Source organism: Lotus japonicus, chromosome 2 (genome assembly GCF_012489685.1).
Source record: "Lotus japonicus ecotype B-129 chromosome 2, LjGifu_v1.2".
NCBI classification, from domain to species: domain Eukaryota; kingdom Viridiplantae; phylum Streptophyta; class Magnoliopsida; order Fabales; family Fabaceae; genus Lotus; species Lotus japonicus.
The window spans coordinates 52,781,959-52,804,666 of record NC_080042.1 but is presented as its reverse complement, the minus strand read 5'-3'; the positions used below and the strand labels follow the sequence as shown (position 1 = coordinate 52,804,666).

At 37.4% G+C, this 22,708-nt stretch overlaps 2 protein-coding genes across 2 annotated transcripts; both read right to left on the bottom strand.

Moving 5' to 3' along the window:
• Window positions 1-8,049: 8,049 nt before the first annotated feature.
• On the bottom strand, window positions 8,050-9,372 carry LOC130736614 (uncharacterized). Its single transcript, XM_057588426.1, has one exon. It carries the CDS (start codon window positions 9,370-9,372, stop codon window positions 8,050-8,052), a length of 1,323 nt encoding a protein of 440 aa, XP_057444409.1.
• A 5,091-nt stretch (window positions 9,373-14,463) lies between these two features.
• On the bottom strand, window positions 14,464-14,952 carry LOC130736613 (polyadenylate-binding protein RBP47-like). Its single transcript, XM_057588425.1, has one exon. The coding sequence runs from the start codon at window positions 14,950-14,952 to the stop codon at window positions 14,464-14,466; it is 489 nt and encodes a 162-aa protein (XP_057444408.1).
• Window positions 14,953-22,708: the final 7,756 nt, after the last annotated feature.

The following is a 22,708-nucleotide window of genomic DNA, read 5'->3' as shown; positions in this document are numbered from 1 at the left end:
GGTCTTGACATGTCGGTTTTAGCAACTTAAGGATGAAGACTATCGGATTGGGCCCTTAGAGAGCAAAGGCCCAGACTGCCAAGTTGAAGTCCAAGTGTCATAGATTTAGGTTTAGGGTTTTGCCTCACTATAAAAGGCGAGACCCCTAATTGAATAAGATGGGTTCTCATTTACTATTACATTCATTGTCTTGACGGCCAGAAACCCTAGGACTTGAGAAACCTCGATCAGATCTCAAATCCCTGGATCTGAGACTCTAATCCCTAGATCAGAGGGGTTGGCGGCTATGTAAGAACATTGGGTGTCTTGATTTGTTGATGAACTCTCATGAGAACATTGAAGAACACTTAAAACTAATTTTTATTTAGTTAATAATTTTAATTATTAATTACACATGTATAAATTAAATATTAATTTAAGAATTGCAGGTAAACATGCCACATAAGCTTGGTCAGACACATTATCAACCTCGCTTGAGCTCTCTTGAGTAGGGAAACATATTCTGTAATTTATAGTGACAGGAAATATAATTTTCCACGTTTTAGTTTAAAATTGATAAATATACCAAAAGATTCCTTGAAATAATTTATTTGTTACACTTAAAAATTAGAGAGATAGTTTTAATATTTGTTTTTTCCTGAAAGAGTTCGCGTAGCTCATGGGGCTACCACGTTCGAGCATACACCACGGGCCTCCAACTCATTGGCGGACTATTTGGCCATGATTGGCTTGGATTTAAAGTACGGTACCCGCTGTTTCGATAGTCCCTTTGGTGAATGTCATTCTTTTCTCACAAGGGATATTGGTTCTAGGCCTAGCTTAGTTCCTGGCTCAGGTTAGCCTTTGTGCGTGGGTTCTCCCCTCCCTGTAACAAAAAAAGGTTAACATGTTGATAATATACATGTGGGTAGTTCCTCTCAATAAGTGATTTCGTTGGGGGTTCGATTTTTTAATCTCACACTTATGGTGAATAGCTTGTTACTCCTTGTTGGTACCAATTTTTGTTTTAGAGATAAACGATAATATTATTAAAAGAAGAGGAAAACGGCTACAAGAAAGAAGGGGGCATAGACCCCAGGCAAGCTGCCAGTACATCAATAACATCAAGATAAGATAAAAGAAACAAAACAGAACACGGTAAAAGAAAGATGGGATAAACGGTGAATAACATGAAGCACGCAACATCAAAGACAACAAGATGAAACAGCAAAAAGATCCCCTTTTAAAACAGCATCATCATCCACTGTCAAGAATCAGCCAAGACCTGGGAGGGATTTGAATTAATCGCTCCTCAAGGCTCTTCATCGAGCTTTGGAAGCCCACCATAAAGTGTTTCTTCTATTACATCCAGATTTGGCTAGATGATCAGCCATACCATTTGCTTCATAAAAAAATATGATGTATACCCAAGCAATTGACCTCAGCCATTAGGAAATCAATTTGATTCGGATCATATAGCAACTTCCATGGCATGTTCCTTCACCCAGCCAACAGCTAGTGACGAATCACTCTCAAGAACAAAGTTTCGAATGGAAATTTTTTGGCAGAAGATAAGAGCTTTCAGTATTGCTTTAACTTCGACCTCGAATGCCCAGACCCATATTTATAGAGAAAAAACCAAGAACTCTACTATTGCATCTCGAATTGCTCCTCCTACTCCACTTTTCCCCGGGTTTCCTTCTGACGTGCATCACCATTAAATTTTAATATACCTGGAGAAGGAGGATCCCAAGTAGCTGCTCTAATCCGTGAATTCTGACCTTTGAACTTGATAAGACAGAAATTCCTGTTGAATTGATCTGAATCGTACAGACACTCTTTCCACGCTGCTTTGATCCACCAGCTAATGCGCAACAAATGTGAGCCCCACACCTCCTGATTAGAGTAAGAGTCACCTTTGTTGCTACCAATTCTAAATGAGTTTAATGAATATGCACTGTTAATGTAAAATAGTTTGTCCTTGTAGGATAGCTTAAGTGGTAGAAGCTGGGGGACATATGGGGTGGGTAGGGGGATGTCCAGGGTGCGATCTTTGGCGGGTGCAATTTATCATCACTGAACCTTTTCCTTCTCACCATATATGTCACTCAGTTCTTACTACTCGTAAAATCAATATCAATATATATTAGAAAAGAAGAACTTTCATCAGACCAATTTGCTGAGGTGTCACTCCCATATTAATTCTCAAGTCAATTTGATGAGGTGTCACTCACAGATTAATTCTCAATTGATATTAAAAATATTAAAAAAAAGCATATATGTACTTTTTTTAAAAAAAAAAACAAATCAATGAAAAAAAGCATATATAAAAAAAATATTTTTTAAAGATTTTGTTTTGATTTTATTGTTCTTTGTTAGATTTTGGTAGTTTTTATCTATCTTTAATTAGTACTGAATTTTTATCATATTTTTATTGAATTTTTGGATTTTTATTTAATTAAGGATTTTATGAGTTTTTATTGTGATTTGGTAGATTGAATAAAAAACTTAAAATTCAATAAAAATACCTTAAAAATTAATTAATAAAAACTACCAAATCACAATAAAAACTCATAAAATCCTTAATTAAATAAAAATCCAAAAATTCAATAAAAATAACATAAAATTTAATTAATACTCTAAAAATAAACATAAACAAAACAAGAATGAAGTAGCAGCCCAACCTACGAAAAAACTCCTTTGTTGAAGGCCAAAACTTAAAGGGGGCATTTTACAAACAGTTGATGTGCATAATTTTTATAACTTTTTTTACAAGCAAAACACAAGAACCACAAATTTAATCTCATATGTTCAGACCGATTAACAAGGTTATTAAAACTGGACCGTTGATCAAATCGGTGAGGGAATTGGTTCACCGTTCATTAGATCAATCGTAGTTGAATTGTGGTCTGACCGGTATAGCCGCTATAAATTAAATATATCATTTAAAAAAATTATATAGTAGATTACAAAAATTGATATTAAATAATTACCAAATTTTAACTGAGAAGTTAAATTTATATTTACCTTAAATATCACAGATTCAAATTGATTTCAAATAGTTTTAGAGGATTGTTTAAAAATTAACACAAAAGAATGCTATCAAATGCTTCGTATAAGTTAAAACTATTATTTTATATTTTTTATTACTATGTTGGAAAGAGGTGCAACTCTAATGTCAAAAAAAGTCCAACCCCGTAGCTTTCACGTCTAATAAAAAAGGCTCATGTGTAACAAAACCCTAATATCTATTTCTAATTTCAATTGTTAGTGGATAACACAGAGGTTCAAAAGAATGTCTATTGAATTTGAAAGAGAAACGCAAACAACACAGAGATCACCCCTTCCTCTCAGCCCAACCTTCCCCTCCCTCCTCTTCTTCTCAAGTCTCACACTGCTTCAATTTTTTTTCTTGAGACATTCCTAAAATTCAGGGGTGACTAAGCATGGACATGTCACCCATGTGTCTCCGCCACTGCTTGAAAGTGAATTATGTCATGGAAAATCTCTCCTCACTTCCATGTATGTAATTTATGACTTATGCTCCATAAATTAATCTCAGTGTAACATTTAAAATTATGTGTCGTACAACGACTAGAGAACTATTAATATATTCGCATACAAATAATTCCATGTTAAAACTAATATAAAAATTAATTTTAATATCATTTCAGTACTTTTTTTTAGTTTTTAAAACCAACTTTAGATGTAAATATAATTAACTATTTGATAATTTGATGATAAAAATATTTCTGCGGAGATTACAAAATATTAGTACAGATATAATTTTTATTTATTTATGTTTAATGAATTAAAAGTTCATATGAGGGGAACGAGCATAGAGAAATAAGTTTTGATATAATTTCTATGCAACCCCTGGAAGCCAAAATAAGTCTTAATGATAGTTTATCTTTTTGACCACTTTATATTAGTTAATTCAGTATATGCTTTTTTTTTTTTGAAGTCAAGTACGAGACATTTTATTCATGATAATAATCAAATGTGTCTACAAAGATTGCCTCGGCCAACGCTCTAGGGGGAGTATCCCACCAAATTTTTGAGGGAAAATCAATGGCCATGGAAGCAAGGACATGAGCAGCATTATTTGCTCGTCTAGTAACATGCCTAAAGGCTATGGAAATAAAAGCTGAAGCAAGGAGTCTGCAATCTGCCATAATAGGTTCAATGTCTGGCCGGCTACTCTGGGAATGAATTGCACGAATGATAATCTGTGAATCAGATTCAATTATTGCATCTTCAATGTGCAACTCCTCTGCTGTTCGCAAACACCAACGTAGCGCCATAGCTTCTGCCAAAGTAGGATCCATACGGTAGTGCTCAACGGCCGTAGCTGCAACCATCAGCAATGAATCGTGTGATCGAGCTACCAATCCGAAGCCCGTGGAGGAAGGTCCTGTCCATCCTGCGTCAATGTTTATTTTGATGGTTCCCTCAGGTGGCGGCTCTCACTTCCTTCTGCAGCTTGTGTTTTCTGTGTCGTGATTGAACCCTTGGGCTTCTTCCCACTCGGTATAGTTCTTGAGACTCTGTTGCATACAAACTTCTGGAAGCGCTAATTCATGGTTGAAGAGCTTCTGATTTCTAGCTTTCCATATGGTCCATAGGCTCAGGAAAATCAAAACTAGCTCCTTTGCAGTATGCGTTTGGCACAAGTTGTTAAACCATGCTGCCAAACTTCCCTGAATTGTATCTGTTCGAAGTCCAGCAGGGGTTGAGAACCAAGCTGCTCTTGACCAATGGCATTGAAGAAACAGATGGGTCGTGGATTCTGTGACCGGTTGTTCACAAAGACAACACTTGGTTTGAACCTCCATTCCACGTTTGCTGAGGTTTTCTCTGCATGGCAAAGAGTTTGTTGCAAGGCGGTAAGCAAAGTGTTTAATTTTACCTGGTACTGGAGCCTTCCATATTTTCATCCAAGGGAATTCAGAAGTGGAGCTACTAGGGACCTGCTGCAGCTTAATGTTCTGGAGTTGGAAATAGGTAGATTTTACAGAGAAGAAACCGTCTCTACTCCATCTCCAATAACAGAAATCTGCTCTAGAATTCCATCCAAGAGGAATAAATTTAATTGCATTGGCCACCTCTCTTGGGAAGCTTTGATCTATTAGCTGGTAATTCCACATTCTTCTATCATGGCAAATAAGATCAGCTACCGTTTCCAGACCTTGAACACGATTGGAAATAATTTTCCCTTGCCCCTCGCCGAGTAGCCAGACATCATCCCATATTTTTATTTTCCTACCATCACCAACCCGCCAAGCCATACCATCTTTGATCAAAGCAATTGCACCCCATACACTTCTCCAGGTATAACTTGGCTGATGTCCCACTTTTGCCTCAAGGATAGAGCACTTGGGAAAATATTTAGCTTTCCATACCTTGTACAACAGAGAGTCTTCTACCTGTAAGAGTCTCCAAACTTGCTTTGACAATATAGCTTGATTAAAATCAGATATGTCCCTGAATCCTAAACCTCCTTTGCTCTTGGGCTTGCAAAGTTGCTTCCAATTGATCCAGTGAAGCTTCTCTCATTTTCCTTTTGTCCCCACCAGAATTTCGCCATCAAACTTTCAATTTTATTGCACGTTCCTACCGGTAATTTGAAGCAACTCATATAGTAGGTAGGAATCGCTTGGGCTATGGATTTCAGTAGAATCTCCTTCCCGGCCTTTGATAAAGCTTTCTCCTTCCACCCTTGCAATTTGGTCCAGACCCTCTCCTCCAATTTGGAAAAGATTTGCTTCTTAGAGCGCCCAATGAGAGTAGGTAAGCCAAGGTACTTGTCGTGGACATCAACAGCCTTTACACCCATCCTGTTGCGGATCATCTCCATACTGGTTTCAGGAACATTTCGGCTGAAAGAAATAGCAGACTTGTCCATATTCACAAGCTGGCCAGAAGCTTGCTCGTACTCTCGAATAACACCCAAAATGCAATTGGCTTCCTCCATTGTTGCTCTGGTGAAGACTAGGCTGTCATCTGCAAAGAAAAGATGACTAATTTGAGGGGCCCCTCTCGCCACTTTAACTCCATGAAGCTTGTTATGATTGATCTGTGCAGAAATTAAACCTGAAAAAGCTTCAACACAAAGAATGAAGAGGTATGGGGAGAGCGGATCTCCCTGTCTAAGACCTCTACCTGGAAGAAAATAGTCAGTAGGTTCACCATTTACAAGAATAGCATAGGAGATAGAAGTGACACACCTCATGATGAGAGAGGAAAATAAAACGGGAAATCCCATCTGTAAAAGTACCCTCTCTAGAAATACCCATTCTATCCGGTCATAAGCTTTTGTCATATCTAATTTCAAGGCCATGTATCCCTTCTTTCCTTTTTTCTTCTTCTTCTTCATATAATGGAACACTTCAAAACCTGTGAGTGCATTATCAGTGATTAATCTTCCTGGAATGAAAGCACTTTGCTGCTCACTCACCACTTCTCCCAACATAAGCTTGATTCTGTTAGCAATACACTTAGTGACCAGCTTCATGATCACATTACAGAGGCTTATGGGTCTAAGATCTTTCGGGCTCTCAGGAACTTTGATTTTTGGGATTAGGCAGACAAAAGTATTATTTATAGAAGAAGGATCAGCTCCATCATTCAGGATTGACAAAACCTTCCTCACCACATCCTCACCCACAACGCCCCAATACTTTTGGTAGAAGAGAGCCGGGAAACCATCGGGGCCTGGTGCTTTAATGGGATGCATTTGTTTTAGAGCATACCTGACCTCTTCCTTTGTAAACGGGGTTGTCAACTCCTCAACCATGGCTTGGTTTAGTTTTCCTTTAATCTTGCTGCAGACCTCTTCAATGCTAATTGTCTCCTCTGATTTGAATAACTTTTCAAAGTATTCTCTGACTGTTGAGGCCAACTTCTCCCTTCCCTGAATCCAATTCCCATGCTGATCTTTAATTTTCTTAAGCCTGTTTCGCTTTTGCCTTTGGGACGCTTTGCCATGGAAAAATTTAGTGTTCTTGTCCCCGCTTTTGAGCCATAAAGCACGTGATCTTTGTCTCCAATAGGTCTCATCTTGTTCTAGCAATTTAGCCATCTCCTCCTCCATTCTATTACGGTCCTCACGATTCTCCTCTGTGGGTTGCCACGACTGTGCTCTTTTCAACTCTTGCTCCAGTTGTGCAATCTGCTTTCGAGGAGTCCCTTTCCCCAGTTGATATTGCTGGATTGTTTCACGAGCCATATCTAATCTGCTCTCTACACCAGGAGCTGCTGATGCCCAAGTACTATGAATCAAGTGACGCACTTCAGGCTCCTGCGATAAATGTTCATTAAAACGAAAGATATGCTGTTTTTTCCTTGGAACTTCTGGCTGGATCGCATCAATTCTGATAGAGAGGGGAGTATGGTCAGAAGTGTAAGGCAGTAAATGATGAACTGTTGAAGCTGGCCAAAGTCCTAGAAATTCCGAATTAACAACACATCTATCGAGCCTTTCCTGTATGCATTGATCATCAATTCTACCATTATTCCAAGTAAACTGAGGACCAAAAAAACCCAGATCCTTAAGGTCACAAGTTGAAAGGCATTGATTAAAGGCTTCCATCTGGTTGAGGTCACAAGGTGCACCGCCTCTTTTTTCATTACTTGAAGAAATGGCATTGAAGTCGCCAAAACAGCACCACGGCCCATTTACTGTAGTGCTAAGCTGTTGAAGAAGCTCCCAAGATTTATGTTTATTTTGAGCTTCGGGGTAACCATAAAAACCTGTGATGTAGAATACAACATTATTGTGGTCAGTGAGGGATGCATGTATATGATTTGTGGACATGGACACAAGATTAAAAGCCACATCCTCCTTCCAGAAAATAGCCAACCCTCCTCCTCTTCTCCTTCCACCATCTCTACAATCCACCACCAACATATTTTTGATGCCAATAGTTTCATGCACTTTACGTAATTCACCAGTACACCTCCTAGTCTCCATAAGGAAAACTAGGTCAGGATCTTCATTAAGAACGAGCCTTTTCAGAGCTCGCCCTGCACGAGGGTTCCCAAGCCCTCGGTAGTTCCAACTGAGGATTTTCATTGTGCCCGGCGGTGCTGGTCATCCAGCACGGCCGATGTATCATCAATGATCATGTCATTCTTAGACTTCTTCCCCAAAACCTCCTCAGAACAATCCTCTCCATCAATCTCCATATCTGTCCGCTTGGAACCAGCATGTGAGGTGATCATGGTCCCCTTGTTTGAAGGTTCCCTTGCCATGCGTTTCCATTTGGAGACCGTTCCTTTGGCGTTTGGGTGATTCTCAGCTCGAGTTGGGCCCCCATTATTCTCCTCAGCAGCTGTAGTATTGGTCTCCTGTAGCGTATTTGTGTTGGCTTCAGGTGAGGTTTCTACGCTTTCTCCATGCGCCTCGACACTTGTCTTTTGTGCATCTTTGTCCAGAGAGAATTGCTGGAGCACTTCTGCCACCGCTGCCAGGCCAGCCTCAACGTGGACATCTGTACCTTGAATTTGTATCGAAGCCTCTTCCTCTTCATGCACCACTGTGGTATTTTCTGCTAATCCTTTCGCGGAGCCCTCTGCAGTGGATGTAATCTCAGCATCTGGTTTAGTGGTTTCAGTGGTGAACAGTCGTTTTCGCTCTTCTAGTGCTCCCTCTTTTCTCACTGTCGTATTCTTTCGAGGTGATGCACGTAGCCAAGCTCCATAAGGTAGGTTTTGAATGCCATTCTCCTCCTCCTCATCGTCATCCTTATCTGGGCATGTTTTGATGGAGTGCCCCAACCTCCCACATGCAAAGCAGATGTCTGGAAGCCTCTCATACTTGAAGAAAACTTTGCCTGTTCTGTTCATTGCCTTCCCTATCTGAGTTCCACGTCTGAGAGGCTTTGTGAGATCCAGGATTACCCTCACTCGCATATACTTCCCAGCCACACATTCTGCAGATTTATCAAACTCCATGACCTCACCCAAGCTCTTACCAATTTGTGTCACTGCCTCTTCTGTTCTGTACTTCAAGGGCAGATCATAAATGCGAACCCAGAACGGAGAGGTGTGTGGCCTGATTTCAGAGGGCTGCTCATCCCCACTTACCTTCTGTAGGGCTATTACCAAACCGTCAAAGGTCCATGGTTGACCTTTCAGAATCAAGTCGCGATCCCTGGTGGATGAAAACCTAAAGGAATATAGGTTCTTCCCTAGGTCTACCACTTCCACCGCATGTCGAGTTTTCCAGATTCCCAAAATAGTATTCTTGAAGGCCTTCACGTTGTAGTTTTCTGTCGTCCAAACCTTCCCAACAACCGTGGTCTCTAAGGAAGGATTATCCTCAGAGCCGCTGCCGAGGAAAATTGTTTCACTCTCCTCCGCAGAGAAGTCAATATTGTTCCACACGTCCATATCGTACTGTATGCTTACAAAGCACTAAAATTGAGTGTCTGAATTTATGCTATTTAAATATCTACATCTTTATTATGATTGTTCTTACATTCTTAGTATCTTAAATTTTTTATAATTTAAAATATTGATTGATGTTTCAAATACAATAGACAAATTCTTCGTGCAACGCGTGGGTAAAAAACACTAGTAATTAACAAACCAAATTTGATTACAATTACATAAAAAAACTAATGATATATGATATCTTTAAAATTTAAAGTGAGAAGAGAGACGCTCGTTTTCATCTGAAAATATAAGTAGTTACCTATTATGTGATTGTAATCAAACGCGATTTGTTGCTTTTCAAAAAAAAAAAAAAATCAAACGTGATTTGTTATTTTACAATTCCAGCTAGCTCATACATCATATTGTCGTGTCAAAGTCATATAGTAATACTCCACGAATAATTTACGGAAGCTTTATACCTTCTTAGAAGAGTTCAGAAAATTAGAAATTCATGCTCTAGGATATTTCCGAATTCCGATTTCGTTACAAAATGACTTGTAAATTGAGGCTTTTTGGTTGTTTTTCATTCCTTTCACAATTGAGAGTTGAGATAAAAAGGAGAAAAAATAAAACCAAAATCCGATGGTTTTCAGATTGTGTACACCAAAAAAATATCTGTTATGTGTATATCCAATTACCTAAGTATATTTTAATGAGCATTAATTTTGATACCACGTTTTTACATTTTTTTTTTGAAAGTTCAATATTATTGAATATGAAAGTAATAAACATTACAATCAAAATGCTAAACAGTATTATATGACTGCTAGCAAAACCAAAGCACCAGAACCTAGTCTTAATCACGAGCATGTTTCACATACACCATACAATTCTCAAATACAGCTCGTGTCTGCCAATATAATATAATACTAAAGGTACAAACAATATAACATCTTGCTATCATCATTTTTAATTTTCCCTGCTATCTTCAAGCAGCACCCATATAGGATCCAATCCTTCACATCCTACATTAGCCAAGTAGTCTGCAACATCGTTTCCCTCTCTGAATGTATGCCTTATCTCCAACACGCTGATCTCTCTCATCAGTACATCAATCTGATTCAACTCATTAAGCAATTTCCATGTCTTTTCTCTCTTGATATTACCCACCCTATGGCTGAAGTGGAATCGCATTCAAGGATTACATTCTTGAAGAGGAATTGTTGGCAAAATTGCAACCCCGTTAAAATTGCTTTTACCTCTGCCTCGTGTGCCCATCCAAAACCTATTCCAGTAGCAAAATAACCAAGAAAATTTTTGTTTGAGTCTCTGAGAACTCCTCCCACTCCACTGTTGCCCGGGTTGCCCTTAGAGGCTCCATCAACATTACATTTAATTAACCCAATATCTGGAGGTACCCAAGAGACGTGTCTGGGACCAGATTGGGGACTAGGAAGCCTAATGCTATCCAAGTTCCTTGATAAATGCTCAGTGTCAAAAGGGCAACCTTTCCAAGTATTTCTGATCCACCATGCTATTCTAGTCACATACATATCAGCCACCTCTTGAAAATTTGCACTCTTTCCTTTAAAAATTATACTATTTCGTTCCATCCACAGAGACCAAATGAGAGAATAAGGAATGAGCTTCCAAATGGTTTTATCCATACCTGAGTAAATATTGTCCCATTCTTCCTGTATTGCGCGCAGCGTATTTGGACAGGACCAAGAGATGCCTTCTTTTCTGAAAATGCTGATCCAGAGGGCATTTACACGCGTACAAGCCACAAAAAGATGATCTGATGTCTCCTCTGTGCCATTACAGAAGCAACATAACTTTTGTTCACTTGCAAGGACTCCTCTCCTCCATAAATTCTCCCTTGTTGCCAATTTATTATGGCAAGCTTGCCAAAACAACAAACATACCTTCGGTGGGATCAGCTTCCTTATCTTGTCTGGAACCGCAAACTCTTCTGCTTCTGTCAAGTTTTCATCAACCCAACTACACAGGCCTTTAACTGAGAAAAAACCATTTGTGCTGCCACACCAGATTAGAGAATCACTTGAGTTCACAGCTGGTACTCTAGCATTGATTAAAATCATGAACTCATTGTATGCCTCCAATTCCCAACCAAAGAAATTTCTTCTAAATGGAATATCCCACACCCATTTATTTCTTATAAACAGCCCCACCTCTGCAATAAAAGCTTTTTTGCACGTAGAATTAGCAAAAAGTCTTGGAAATTGGAGACTTAATGCCTTATCTCCACACCATGGGTCTAACCAAAAACTAGTATTCTTTCCATCACCAATGCCACACATCAATTGCTCTTTAAAGCCCAAAGTTAACATAGATTCCTCCATGAGTACAGCTGCTATATCTTTTAAAATCACAGATAATGGACCTCCATCTGTCAAAACTGAGTGTAGGAATAATCTTTTACTTTCCCACTGATATTTACCTGCAATAAGTCTTCTCCATAAACTGTCTACTTCTTGGCCATAACGCCAAGCCCACTTTAGTAGGAGAGCCTTATTCTTCCATTCTAAATGACCAAGGCCAAGCCCTCCTTTCGCTTTAGATTTACACACCAAATCCCATGGAATCCACACCATTTTTCTTCCCCTATCTTCCTTGCCCCATAAAAAAGCTCTGAATATTCTTTCTACTTCCACTATAACCCCCTTTGGTGCTTTAAACAAACTCATCCAGAATACCGGTATGGAATTTAAAGACGCCTTCAGTATAGTGATTCTTCCACTCAAGGAAATGTATTTTGAGTTATAGGATCTCCCTTTCTTCCGTAGCTTGTCCAACATCGGTGCCCAAAAGGAAATTCTTCTTGGGTTACCACCTAGTGGCACACCCAAGTATGTGATCGGTAGAGATCCCACGTCCCACCCATAAATTTGAGCCACCCTTGTCACTTCTGCTGGATCAATGTTACACCCAATAAGAACTGACTTTTCCATGTTAAGTCTCAGCCCGGACGCAAATAGAAACGAGAACAAAGCATGACACAAGAGCTCGAGTTGTCTTTCCTCACTTTCACAGAACAATAAAGTGTCGTCTGCGAATTGTAGGTGGTTCAAGGCCTCTGCATTCCCCACTTTCACACCGCTTTCCTGTTTGTGGCTTTGAATTAGGGAGAAAGCAGAGGTCTTCCACATTGTCAAAAGCCCACCAGCCGATCCAATTGCGGGTACCATCACGCTCTCAAAATTCAGGGATTTGGCAAAATTCAATGCAATCTTCTCTTTCTGCACATCCAATTTCGTTTCTTGTAGCAGCACTAGCTCAGGCTCAGCTTTCCTCAAAGACTCCTTGACTTCCCGTCTCTTCTCCGCTTTTCCCAGCCCCCTGACGTTCCAAGACAACCACATCTTCTCCATTCGATGAAACTGTCTTCGGTAGGAAGGTGTCTAGGTCGCATTCAAGAGCTGAAATCGCCTTCTCGTCAGATCCTTCAAACTCCAAACCAAGAACTTTGCCTAACAACCATACCTTCGTAGCTCTGGTCATATACCTTCCATTGGAGCATCGTGCTTCCAGTCTATATTCTCCTCAGTGTCGCCAGATTCCACCCCAGAAGATTGAACTTTGGGTTTGCGACCACTTCTCTTAGGTGTTAACGAACCCTGCGTGAGGTCTAAGGGATTCTGCTCAGTGTTTTTCAATTTCCTGGGTCGTCCCCTTTTCTTTTTTGGTGAAGGAGGTACTGGTGTAGATTCAACAACAACCTTATCTGATATATTGTTATTATCTGGTTCTGATATATTGTTATGAGACTGCTGGGGCACACAAGTTTGGGCCAGACAAAGCTCATCTAGGAGTAGGGGCCCAATAAAGTTTTTTTTGTAATTCCCTACTGGACCTCTCTTATCTTTCTCTCCTCCCATAAAATAAAGCCAATTAATTGACCACCTGAGATTAGAAAAGGGGATAATAGTTTGACTTTCATCCACACCCACCAACCTGTACTTCTCTGTTCCCTTGTTGCTTAGCTTAGTACCAAGAAAGCCCCCAATTAGTACCTTACAGTCTGTGTTCATCCTGTTCCAAAGCCCTTCATACCCAGAAATATCCACTTTGATTCTAGTGTTGTCTCCCCAACGTATTGCAATTTGTCCTTTATCATAGTGGCACCAATCAACACCCACCATCTCATTCCTGTTTTCAAAAAACTTGCCCATCAAGTGCTCTGTTCCTGACACACTTTTTCTTACCTCAACTACCATCCCTTGTTCCCCTGTCTCCTGACCAGGCACCGTTGCTGACACCGATGAGTCCAAAGCACTTTCCGCCGCTCCCTCCTCTTCGCAACCCTCCAAAGAGTCAGCCACCACCGTCCCAACCGACGACTGAAGGTCTGGAGATCCATTACTCGAATACTCCAAACACTCAAGGTGATGTTGGAGATGGTTCATCGTCTTCGTCTCACCCCATGCCTCCCCTTCCATCAGAACAGAAATGTCCAGATCATCAACGTGAATCGTCACATTCCTCCTATCAATGAGTGGCAAGGAAGAGCACACCAGAATTCTGGCGTAGTCGAACCTCCTATGTGATTCCGTCTCCTCATCAAGGCTCGTGAGTTCTCCCACAGAGCAAGCCAGCAGCGCAAAGAAATCCCAATTCCACATTCCTAGTGGTACATGCCAAACCCTTATCCATGTGTAGTACCTGGTTGGTTTGTCAAAGATTGAAGCTGGCTTCATGATTGTGAAAATGTTACCAAGTTCTCCTTCGTTGCTGAGAAATTGGAACATCTCGACATGGGTACTGAATTCGATGGCTACTTCCCTAGCACCCATCGAGGCCACCTTGATCTGGAGCCACCCTTGGCGGTGCAAGAACTTCACCACCGATTGCAGACTTTGAACACCCCTAAGGGTAGCTACAACCGTTCTCCCAACCCTGTGCAAATCCTCCGTCTTCATTTGGTAGCATCCCTCAGCATAGCTTGGAAGTTTTTCGTTCTTGGTGCCTCCGCCACAAGCAGGATTGGATTTCTCCTTCCATCGGAATTTAGGTGCCCCGACAAATCAGTTCCTTTGTCTAATATCCCTCCCAGGACCCCTGTCTTCTCTGAAGCGAAAAGGATACTTAGCAAGAGAGACTTGCATTTTTTGGCATTGTTCCGTTTAGGGACTGAATGGCCTTTTGAGCATCAGCTTTTGTCATAAACCTCACGAACCCAAACTTGCTGCGCCTGTGCATCTTCTTCCCTCTCTGCACAAAGACTCCGGCAGTTCTGCCTATCTTGGAGAAGGTCTCCTTGATAATATTATATGTCATATTATCATCAAGGCCATCGACAAACAGAGTGCGTTGTAAATCTTCTTCCGGTAGCACAACCCGTTTCAGAGGCAAACTCTGTTTCTTCTCGTGGATTTTCACTTTGGTCCTCTTCCTCACAGTCTTCTCCTGCGTCCCAGCTACAGGTCTTGTTAAATTCGCCTTTGAAGTCTCTGCCCTCAGATCGATCCTCCATGACTCCTTTCCCCTGCTCGTCGCCTGCAAATTTGCTCCCTGAGAAGCACCAGATGCTTCCTGAGATGCGCCTGAAGCTTCTAGAGAGAAGGGAGAGCACATCTCTCTAGAATTCGAATTTTTACATTTTTATACTATCTTGTTTTGCTTTTTTTTCCCGTAAATATGATTGGGAAGGTATATTTTGTAGTATTCCACAATTATGGTGTGTAATTGATTATCTTAAACATAAATGCAGTAGGTTTATTGCCCTATTTAAATTTTGCTTGTGATTTAAATCTTAATTTACTGAAAATAAGTTTGAGCATTTTAAGGTTTCCATACAAACAGCTCGAAAATTTGCTTACTTTGAATCTTCATTTATTCATTTCAAAAAAAAAATTCTTCATTTATTGAAAAAAAAAAAGTTTAATTTGAGCTGTTTGATATCAATCTACTAAGATTTTGAAATGGTTGATTAATGTAGTGACGGTGCCTGTGTGAATTCCTTATCTATCTATCTATCTATCTATCTATACTATATATAAAAGCAGAGTTTCTGCAGTCTTGAGGGCAAACTGGTCATTCAATAATCCATTGCACTACAACCTAATTTTCAGCATGGGTATTTTAGTAAAAATCCACATAATTTTTCAAAGATTCAATCCTGGCCGTTGATAACTTTGTGGCAACTCTTCAGCTTCAGGAGAAAAGTCAGTTTAGTATTCTCATTGTCTTTTGGCATTCCAAAATGAATTCATTAAGCTCAATTTTTTAGAACCTTTGAAGAGACCTTCAATCTTCATCAGTTTTTTAGATCTTCAATCTTCTTTAAGCCTTAAACTACGAGTATAAATACCCCTTTGTTCCATACTATTTTTTGTGGTTTTCTTACCTTTATTTTGCTTCTTATTTGGTTTAAACTAGATCAATCATTGACCCTTCAAGCTTGATCAAGCTTCCAAATGGTGAATGTTCTTCCATGTATTTTCTGATTTTCCCTTATATTTTATCATTTTTTTATGTTTTCTCATTTTTTAAAAAAGTGAGTGGGTCTACAAAGGCTTAAGCTTCTAATTTCGAATATTATCGTTTGGTTTTTCTTAATTTCAGGTTCCAATTGTGCGAGTGGAGAAGAAGACAAATGAGTGTGTTATGAGGAAACAAGCAAAGCGAGGCAATTGTGTAAAGAAATAACTATTATGTTTGTATTTTTTCCTTTAAAATGTAGTTTTCCTTAAACATTCATGCTTGAATTTACAAATTGCTATTTTGTTGGGAAAGGACTCAACTTACACCTTTTTTAGCATTTTGTTGGACGAGGACTCAACTTGCACCATTTTTTGCATGGGTTTGAAACACAAAAATAAGAATTTGTGTTTGCAATTTGGTTTAAATAACCAAGATGAAAGATTCTTGCTTCCATAGTTGAACAACTTGGAGCCATAGTTGAACAACTTGGAAGGCAAACTGTATTGACTAGGAAAATGCACCATTGAAGGGTAGTTGTTGCAACAATAATGATACGTGTGATGAGGATTATCAAGCTTCCAAATCATGATTGTTATCTTTACCTTATGTTGTATCTATTCCGGCTTTACTCTTCTTATACTTTTTTTATCCTTAAAAATTAATATTATTTTGTCTCATCCATATATTCTTCTATACTTGACAAGAGTTTGAGTTAAAATATTTCAAATGATTTGTTCTATCGGTACCAGAAAAGAAGGAGGGATATCCAACTTTAATAGAGACACATACATCTTTAGAGGCGTGAGTTGAAGAAAAATGAAAGAGACAGCGGTTAAAGAACCCAAACTTGCTCATCAAGGTTTTGTAAGTTCCTTGAAATCATTATGTTCTTGCATCGACTTAAATTACTCCAAACCAATGTTAAATCTAGAAAATTTACTTAAATTTGATAGAAGAATGTTCAAATTCATTGGTACATTACTTATTTTTATTTATATTATTAGTAAATTATAACAGTAAAAGTTTGTGCATAATAATATATTTATTAACATAATAAAAGTTTAAGACTAAAATTGATAACATAATGGGTTGAAGAATATTATAGAGATGTTGATGGAAACTTTTATATGTTAATAGTACAAAAAATAATAGCAGACCAAGACATATAAATATAAATAATACTTTTCATATCTTTTTTTGTTACATCGGAAAATAAACAACAACAAGAACAACTACAAAACAGCCAAACGATCCCTCATAATGAGGTTCAAGCTCCATAGGCGGAGTATCAAGCAGATAAAAAGGCAGTTCTGGGTTCGAAGCTCCTCTTTTGGCTAACCAGTCGGCAGGCATGTTACAATCACGGCTGAAGGCACTCAAAGAGACTCTCCACTTAGTGTCATGTAATTTGAAACAATATCATTTATGGAATTGGGTGAAACTTACAATTGGATAGTAAAGAGGCATAAGTTATAAAGTTGAAGTTCATTGAATAAATTTTTAGCAGTCATAAAATGTGAATTCCTAAAGTTTCATTCTATATTAGCAATTATAATAATTAATGTCATGAATAAATATTATTTATGACACTCACACACTTTGTTTACTGTTGTGAGACCCTGAATTAAATAACTAGATTATTTATTTATATTCGTTATGTAAATTAATTGTGTGTTTATATTCTATTATTTTTAAGTTAACCCTTTCTGTTTGCTACTTGTTGTTTGGGCGCTTGACGCTATTAGGCGATGGAGAATCTTAGATGGAGCTTGACCTTCGTACGAGTCGGAGAGGAGAACTTTAAGAACTGTGGAAGACTTGAAGAATAGAGTTGGGTGTAGAGTTAGAGCCTTGAATTAGAGAGCTAACCATTATTGGTTTAAGCTTGCATAACGATTTTAGAAATTTATATTTGGGGTTTCGGGTACCCGCCTTGTTCAAGGCTTGATGTAAATCCCATTGTAGTTGGGAGTATGCATGACATGTTTTGGAAATACATTTGAAAAGAAAAAATAATACTCGTGTTTATGTATCATTTTGGAAAACATTGCATATTTACTTCAATAGGTTACTAAAGTGACACCCGAAATTCGGGGCGTTACATTGTGGTATCAGAGCTTTGGTTGAGAAACCAGAGCTTGTTGGGGAATAGGTTTTCTGTGCTAGGTTGTTTGAACTTTGTAATTGATCGGCTGGGTGTTGATCGATTGACAGAGTGTTACGATATAGATTATATGATTAATTGTTTATTTTGTCTACTAGATGTTTCTTGCTTGTTGTTGTTGTCTTGAGCACTAACCCTTTAACTTCTGACTAGATGGTTAGTACCTCCACCAAAATATTAACTATACTTGTTGTTTGCGTGCTTTGTTATACAGTAATCCAGGTAGAGACTATATGTTATTGAACAGGAAAATGGGTATGCATTAGGCACGCTCCTTTGACTGTTGTTTGTGTTATGATTAGGACAGTTGTATAGGGTTTAGAGAAGTGCTAAACCTAGGAGTTGTTTTGTGCGGATATGTTAGTAAGGAGAGATAGAAGCTAAGGATGAACCCTAATGAGATGTGATATGAATTCCAAGAATTAAGGTTGTACTTCTTCTAGATGAAGTTGTTAGAAATTGAGTAGATTAAGAGATGATCTTAATTTAGATGTGACCACTTGATGAGATAGACTCATTGGCCTTACTAGTGAGTTTTTCTGAATTTTCATCCGCAAGATATTGAGCCTGATCAACTTAATATTGAGGGGTTGATATTTGGAATCACAACTGGCTTGGACTATGATAGGAGTATTGATTGTATTTGTTCGATGATTAGTCGAGTTGGTAGGTAAGTTTATGTTAAGCACTTGATTGTAGAGGATTAAGATTTTAATCTTTGAAAATTGATGATTGTCGTATAGTCATTAATTAGTTAGTTCGCATGATTACTCTAAGTAGAGATAGATTAAGTCAAGAGATTCAATGTTAGAAAGTCTTAAGTGTTCTTTGAAAAGTTATGAAACCATAGGTTATGTGATTTCGTGCTAAATGCACTAAGAGGCTAGACTTGTTGGTTTACTACCTAGTTAGATCTTAGAGGAATAGGTGATGATCAAGCAATGATTTTTAATAGAACTTCATAGATGATGAGCCTCGAGTTGTGTAGAGTGTTAAGACTTGAGATAAGTTGTGATTTGATTTGTGACTAAGAGAAAGGTTGATTTGATGGTTAGAATGATGATAGTTCGGAAAGGAGATTACGTTGATGGATTGTTAGATTCTAAGAGGACAATTACTGAAGAGTTGTTGGTAAATGGACGTTAGTGTGGGATTCTTGGGCAGAAGAAACTTGTGACGAGATTAGAATGGTATTAGCATGATGTTTATGGTTGTGAATATTATGGTTGAGCCGTTAGTGTGAGAGCATGACGATACCTGTGAGGTCGTTCATGTAGTGATTGAGTTAGGTTTTGATCTTAATGCTTAGTACACTAGCATTAGCATGTTATCTAAGTCTATTTGAGGATGATTGATAGATATCCAGGTGTTGCTTTGGTCTGGTATGTCACCTTTAAGGTGAATTCGTTGTGACGTCTCCTAGGTTGGGATGCGTTCTGACACTACTTGTAGGTTGGAAGGAATGTGAGGGAATGATATTCCCGAGCTTTCTCCGACACCAAGTTTCGAGGACGAAACTTTCTTTTTGGGGGATAGTATTGTGAGACCCTGAATTAAATAACTAGATTATTTATTTATATTCGTTATGTAAATTAATTGTGTGTTTATATTCTATTATTTTTAAGTTAACCCTTTCTGTTTGCTACTTGTTGTTTGGGCGCTTAACGCTATTAAGCGATAGAGAATCTTTGATGGAGCTTGACCTTCGTACGAGTCGGAGAGGAGAACTTGAAGAACTGTGGAAGACTTGAAGAATAGAGTTGGGTGTAGAGTTAGAGCCTTGAATTAGAGAGCTAACCATTATTGGTTTAAGCTTGCATAACGATTTTAGAAATTTATATTTGGGGTTTCGGGTACTCGCCTTGTTCAAGGCTTGATGTAAATCACATTGTAGTTGGGAGTATGCATGACATGTTTTGGAAATACATTTGAAAAGAAAAAATAATACTCGTGTTTATGTATCATTTTGGAAAACATTGCATATTTACTTTAATAGGTTACTAAAGTGACACCCGAAATTCGGGGCGTTACAACTATAGTGTTAAGGTTGAATAAATGAGATATGCAAAAGAGTTGGAAAAATTAAAATTATAAGAGTAATATATAAAACTTGATTAAAAATAATTTAAATTAATAATTTTTAAAAAAATAATAGAATGAGTTACTATTTAAGGAAGAAATATCAGATATATAAATATGAATTAGACTTAGGTAAATGTTCAAATTGAAATAAATACAAATAGTTGATTTTTTAATAAAAAAAATCTTTGAATTTTAATTTTAATTATCCATTATTGAAATTTTAAACTAAAACCAATATAGAGTTAAATCTAAATTGAAAGAAAATTATTTAAACATCATTTACTCATAAAGCTAATGTTCATTATAAACATTACGGTTAAAAAATTAATTAAATTGAAATTGAAAGAAATCATTTAAATACAATTTAATCTATTTTTAGTTTGACTTAGTAATTGAATGAATAATTGAGGTTGTTATAATAATATTTGAGTGTTATTAATCATTTAATCTTCCACTAATGCCAAGTGATAAAATTTTCAAGCAATTTTTTATTATCTTTATAATAAACTTATACTAATTTGTTTTTCATTTTCTCTCTAGATTGAAATTATAATTTCTTCTGGGAGATGCGTAAAAAGGAGAAATTTGCATGACCTTTTGCATGACTTCCTACACTCTATTATTTTGTGTATTATTGTTTTGTACTAAAACATTATGGATGGCTAGAAGTTTTATGTCGGTTTTGATTTTCACCCTCCTCAAAGGGGATCCAAAAAGCAAAACCAGCCAAAAAATACCCTCTAAGATTCTGCAGACCCAACCAAAACCCAACCAGACGGTCAAAAAAATTATGCAAAACGGGATTTCCTAATGACTAATACTTGCTAGGTTACTTCTCATACAACAGCAGCATTGCATGCTCACATTGTAGTTTATTATTAATCTTTATCCTTTTTTTTATTTTACATGTTATTGGGCATTTAGTTCAAAAAAGGTGGATTAATAGAAGGTGAAAAGGATGGGAAGACAAATATGCATATAGATGTTGCAATACACGATTTGACGTGAGTCTTTTTCATACATTGATTGATTATATTAAATTTTTTAGACTCTCCTAAATCATTAGGTTTACTTTATTAAAATTAGAATGAAAATTGCGGAGGCAATCAACTGGTGTGTACACTTTGAGGCTTATACGGAGACCTGATGGTGGCGTACTTAAGCCAAGAAAATAACGAAGAAATTTTAGTTGTGATAGTTCATCTTTGTAAGATCAAAAACTTGGGATGCTGATGATGAAGTTCGAGATTGGGTACACAGTTGAAAGGAACCATGTTTCATGGAAGACTAGGAATTGAGCGTTAAGTAGCTTACGTGAAAGTTCTAAAGACCTTGCAACTGAGAGCAATTCAAGGTGCAATGATGAAAATACCAAGTGTACAAATTATTTTGGGATTTAGTCAGTCAAGGGCGTCAATTTGTTATAGGTAAGCTCTTCTTTTCTATGTGAGATTCATATACATACTCTATAGTAAAGTTATTTGGGTATCCAAGTAAAAATCTTTTCTTGGCTTAAAAAAACGCAAAACAAATCCGCTAGAAATCCAAGGTGCGTAAACTCCCAAGAACATCCACTAAACACATCGGCTTCAGGCATAACAACACCGGTGTGAAGCAGATTCAACAATTCTTATATTCAAAATAAATTTTATTCTTTTAATTCATGATTCTTCTTTTAGTAAATCTATAAAAATAACTAAGAATATGAAAAAAAAAATGCACATTATAAACAAAAATGAATATCTCCATGTATTTCACGGGTCACAATACCAGGACTTGAATTAAAACTTCTCGAGTCAAAATCTGTTTATATTTTCCAAATTTTTTCTTCTTCTATTTTTGTGCTCAATCAACAATTATTCTATGTGAAAACTATTGTTACCTCAAAAAAAAATTTGAAATTACTTTCTTTTTGGGTAAGACGTCTTTCTTTTAAGGAAATCATGTTCGAGTCGAGAACATCCATATCACTGTGAGGTTATATCTCTTAGGGGAAAGTTTCTTTCATTCCACATGAAACAAAAAATAAAAATCTATATGAAAATTACCTAAATGCACACCAAATTCACCTCACATAATTTGCCTAGCTTAAAACTCTCATGTATTGTCATTTTTTCTCTTTTTTTTATTCTCTTTTATTTCTTAGATTTCTTTTCATATGTTTATTGTTTGACATAAATAAGAATGAAAAGACACACACACAGACACAGAAATATATATAATAAATTATTTTCTGCAAGAGAAAAATAAACACATTTATCATGAAAAAAATACTTACAAACTAATATTTTCTTATATCCAAAATTAAATTTTATCATTTATTAATCGGCAAATTATCTTTGGCCACTGTTAAAAAGTACTACACACACCCTTATTAATACTAACCACCCTAATATGTAGCGGTAGTGAAAATGTAACACACTTTCAAGTGTGGTACACATTGGAGGATGATAATGGTAGGTGTGAGTGATATTAATATCAATGTCCATTATCTTTTAATACATATAACAACAATAACATGGATTTTAAAATTTTACGCAATAAAAAAAAATGAAAATCCCCCGTACATCGCACGGGTAAAAAATACTAGTTACAATAAATAATTAAATATAATAAAATGAGTAAACATGTAAAATACAGACACCTAGTGCTAACTAAAAT